The sequence below is a fragment of the Rana temporaria genome, chromosome 1 (genome assembly GCF_905171775.1).
Source record: "Rana temporaria chromosome 1, aRanTem1.1, whole genome shotgun sequence".
Taxonomy (NCBI): domain Eukaryota; kingdom Metazoa; phylum Chordata; class Amphibia; order Anura; family Ranidae; genus Rana; species Rana temporaria.
Window position 1 is genome coordinate 125,058,027 of NC_053489.1, and position 3,552 is coordinate 125,061,578.

At 34.6% G+C, this 3,552-nt stretch overlaps 1 protein-coding gene across 1 annotated transcript in view; it reads left to right on the forward strand.

Moving 5' to 3' along the window:
* The window catches only part of RHOBTB3 (Rho related BTB domain containing 3), an 88,302-nt gene extending 85,027 nt beyond the window's left edge, over positions 1-3,275 (forward strand). The window contains exons 11-12 of the mRNA XM_040342412.1: positions 494-590; positions 2,993-3,275. Of these exons, the coding sequence (XP_040198346.1) occupies positions 494-590; positions 2,993-3,108 (213 nt within the window). The 3' untranslated portion in view covers positions 3,109-3,275. The remainder of the gene's footprint in view (positions 1-493; positions 591-2,992) is intronic.
* Positions 3,276-3,552: the final 277 nt, after the last annotated feature.

A 3,552-nucleotide genomic window follows, 5' to 3' on the forward strand; every position in this document is an offset into this window, starting at 1 on the left:
ATTGGATCATTCAGAGATCCTCACTGAACTTCTGGAGAGAGTTTGCTGCACTGAAAGTAAAGGGACTGAATAATTTTGCACGCCCAATTTTTCAGTTTTTTATTTGTTAAAGTTTGAAATATCCAATAAAATTTTGTTCCACTTCATGATTGTGTCCCACTTGTTGATTCTTCAAAAAAAATTACAGTTTTATATCTTTGTTTGAAGCCTGAAATGTGGCAAAAGGTTGCAAAGTTCAAGGGGGCCGAATACTTTCACAAGGCACTAACATATATATATATATATATATATATATATATAATTAATAATTTCATTGCCCATAAAATCCCAATTTTTTGGAGGTAATCCCTTTATTTCCATTAACTTGACTCTGGTGGCAAGAGGGTCACTATGGGACATGACTAATGCATCTTACAATGTGTAACTGAAAAATATGCATTTATACCATACTGCCTTATATTGTAATAATTCTTGTTTTTACCTTTTATTGTAGTTTTATAACTCTGAAAGTCTGTACACTTGGCTGCTCTATTTTATTGCTGCACACTATTTAATCTTCAGTCAGAAGTCGGACTTCCAAGATCTTTCAGGTACTTTTTAATATATATCCTTTACATAAGACTTTACTTATAGCATATTTTGGAAGAAATGCAAATAAATAGTTCAGGACCAGCATCTTGGTTGTAGAGACTGGCTGCACAATCGAGAGCTTTCTCTGTATTATGGCAGAGTGAGATTTTTCACCAGGATGCTCTTCATTAGCAGATAAAAAATACAAGGTGAAAATTGCTAAGAGTGTACACTCCTGCGCTCCGACGGGCAAATAAGTTTATGTGACCAAAGTTACACAGGTAATAAGGGTGAATAAAGGCGAATAAAAGCAACAGTCCATCCAGTTCAACCTGTGTATGTGTGTGACCACTAGAGGGCCTAAATGGAACATGTATAAAAAGCTTCTACAAGTGGAGATAATGTAGCAATTAAATGGTAACAAACATTCAATACCAAAATAGTGGGTAACCCTGTGTGATACGCATGCACTAGGTGGACGTTTAAATAAATAACAGGTAGGTTTCCATTTTGCAAAAAAATTGTTGACAAAGAATTTTAACACTGTGACCAGTTTTTCTGACCACACAGAGGGTGAAACCATTGTTTAGATAGCGCCGCAATTTTTATTTAAATTTTTTTTATTATGGTTAGAGGTGCTGGTCTATAGATTTTTTTGTAATACGTCGCATAGAGGGGCAACGTTATCGAGTTAATGCAGCAATTACAACTTGTATTTAAATGTTTCCACATGAGTTAGAGAAGGTGTTTTATGCAGTTCTTGTGAAATGTCACATAGAGGGTCACACCATTACTGAAAAAGCACAGCAATTTTGTATTTAAATATCTCCATTTTGGTTAAAGATGTTGGTCTGATTGACTATACATAAACTATTTGTCTCATAATTTTCATTGTTATTACAATTGTTAGTTATGATATTTTGGTATGATTATGGAGGTTAGTTGTTGTAGCCACTGGTCTGTCATTCACATAATAAATTGAGCTGTTTAATTGCTTTTAATTATCCACACCGGTTTCCCTAATGTGTTTGAAGGAAGAAGATTCCTATTATAGTGAGTGTTTTGTACAAACATGCTATGAGTAAAGCCTGGTACACACAATGAGTTTTTTTGGGGGGTTCAACCCAATGATACAGATACTGTGTAGTAACATCATGATGTCCTAAAGCAGTGGTTCTTAACCTCAGTCCTCAAGTACCCCCAACAGGCCATGTTTGCAGGTCTTCCTTTATCTTTGTATTTTGGACAGCTATTTTACAGAAGGTGCCAAGGTGTATTCCAGACCCCTTCACATGCCCCCTTTCACCAAGGAGAATGTGGGAGACGGTCTGCAGGGTTTTCAGGGCAAATTGTTACTTCGCCATCAAACTAGTGAGCCAATATATACTTTCCTCTGGTGATTTATGTACTATCCACAATGATGGGGTGCAGATTTTTATTTTATTTTTTGTCTAAAAAAAAACAAGGAACTGCAGAGTAGACATGTGCACACCGAAATATTTTGTTTTGGGAATTTTGTTTTCGTCTGAAAAAATAATTTATTTCGTTATTCCCGAAATTTGTTTTTATTTATTTTGTTTCGTTAAAAAATGCATTTGTCCAAAAATCCGAATGAATTAAGGTTGAATCTGTCATTGAAGGCTTATGGTGTCCCTCGAATGTTCTAAGAAGAATCGAATGTTCCGCCTACAAGCTATAGAAGAATTTAATGTTGTATGACACTAGTAATAATTATATTTATAAATTATTACTACTAGTCAACCAACATTCAAATTCTTCTATAGCCTATGGGCCGAGCATTTGACTGGAAATGTACAATTGCGGCGTCGTACAGTTTAGCTGCTTGTCAAATCTTCTTAAATCTTTCTACAGACACCATAAGCCTTCAATGACAGATTCAACGTTTATATGTTTTTCGCTGCTTCGTCATTCATGTCGAATAGTCTACCCCAACACTGTCTCTATAATGTCAAATCTTTCCTCTCTATGTAAAATAATCTTGGACTAATAAAGTTAAGGTTAGGCACATTCGACCACAGATTTGATAGACACAGATTGCTATTGTCAGCGTCATGTCGAATCTCCTATCTATATCGAACTGTTCTAGCAACGAAAACGAAAATAAAGCATTTTTTTTATGTTGGATATTTCTGATTTTGCACGTTCGTGTTCGTTTGTTAAAATGATAACGAAAATGCATTTGAACGAAAACAAATGCACATGTCTACTGCAGAGGGACTTCAGACAAGTCAACCGATTGAATACAAGTTCTTACCTGTTTATCATGCTAAAAACAGTGATGCCCAATTTACCTGGGTAGAAGCAGCCATGTCCAATTCCATTTGTTCATCTTTCCTAATGTTAGACTTGCCTCTGCCTGTAAAAATTCTGAGAAAGATTTTTTTTTTCTTTTGTCATTCAGCTGAAGAACTGGAGTTTGTAGAAAAACACAGATGGCCTTCAAACTTTTACTTGAATCAGCTTACAGAATATAGAAGATATATCCACTCCCCGAAACACAGATGTGTTGTTTTGTGAACAGAGCATGTCATGCATTCAGCACTAAATTATTACTGATCTTCAGGTCAAAATCATTTTTTTATATATATTTTTGCTATGGCGTTTAACACTTACCTCTAGTTACTATGAGATGTACAATTTATTATACTAGGCTTTATGAAAAATAATAAAATGGCATCTGCTGATCTTGTGCTTAATGGAGTTTGTTAAAAAAAATAAAAAATACAAATTGTGAAAGCAGAATTGTTTTTAATTGCCTAGAAAATAGCAAGATAATTAAACAGAATGGCAAATTTTCCCCAAACTTTTTTAGCCTTACTATCATTAATGAGGGGATGTTTCTTGATTTCCTCATTGGAATTTTTCCATAAAACTGCATGTGCAAGTTCTCCTTTCATGAAGATTTTCAGAAAATCCCCCTATGCAGTTCTGTATCCAAAACATATTACATACTATAACTCC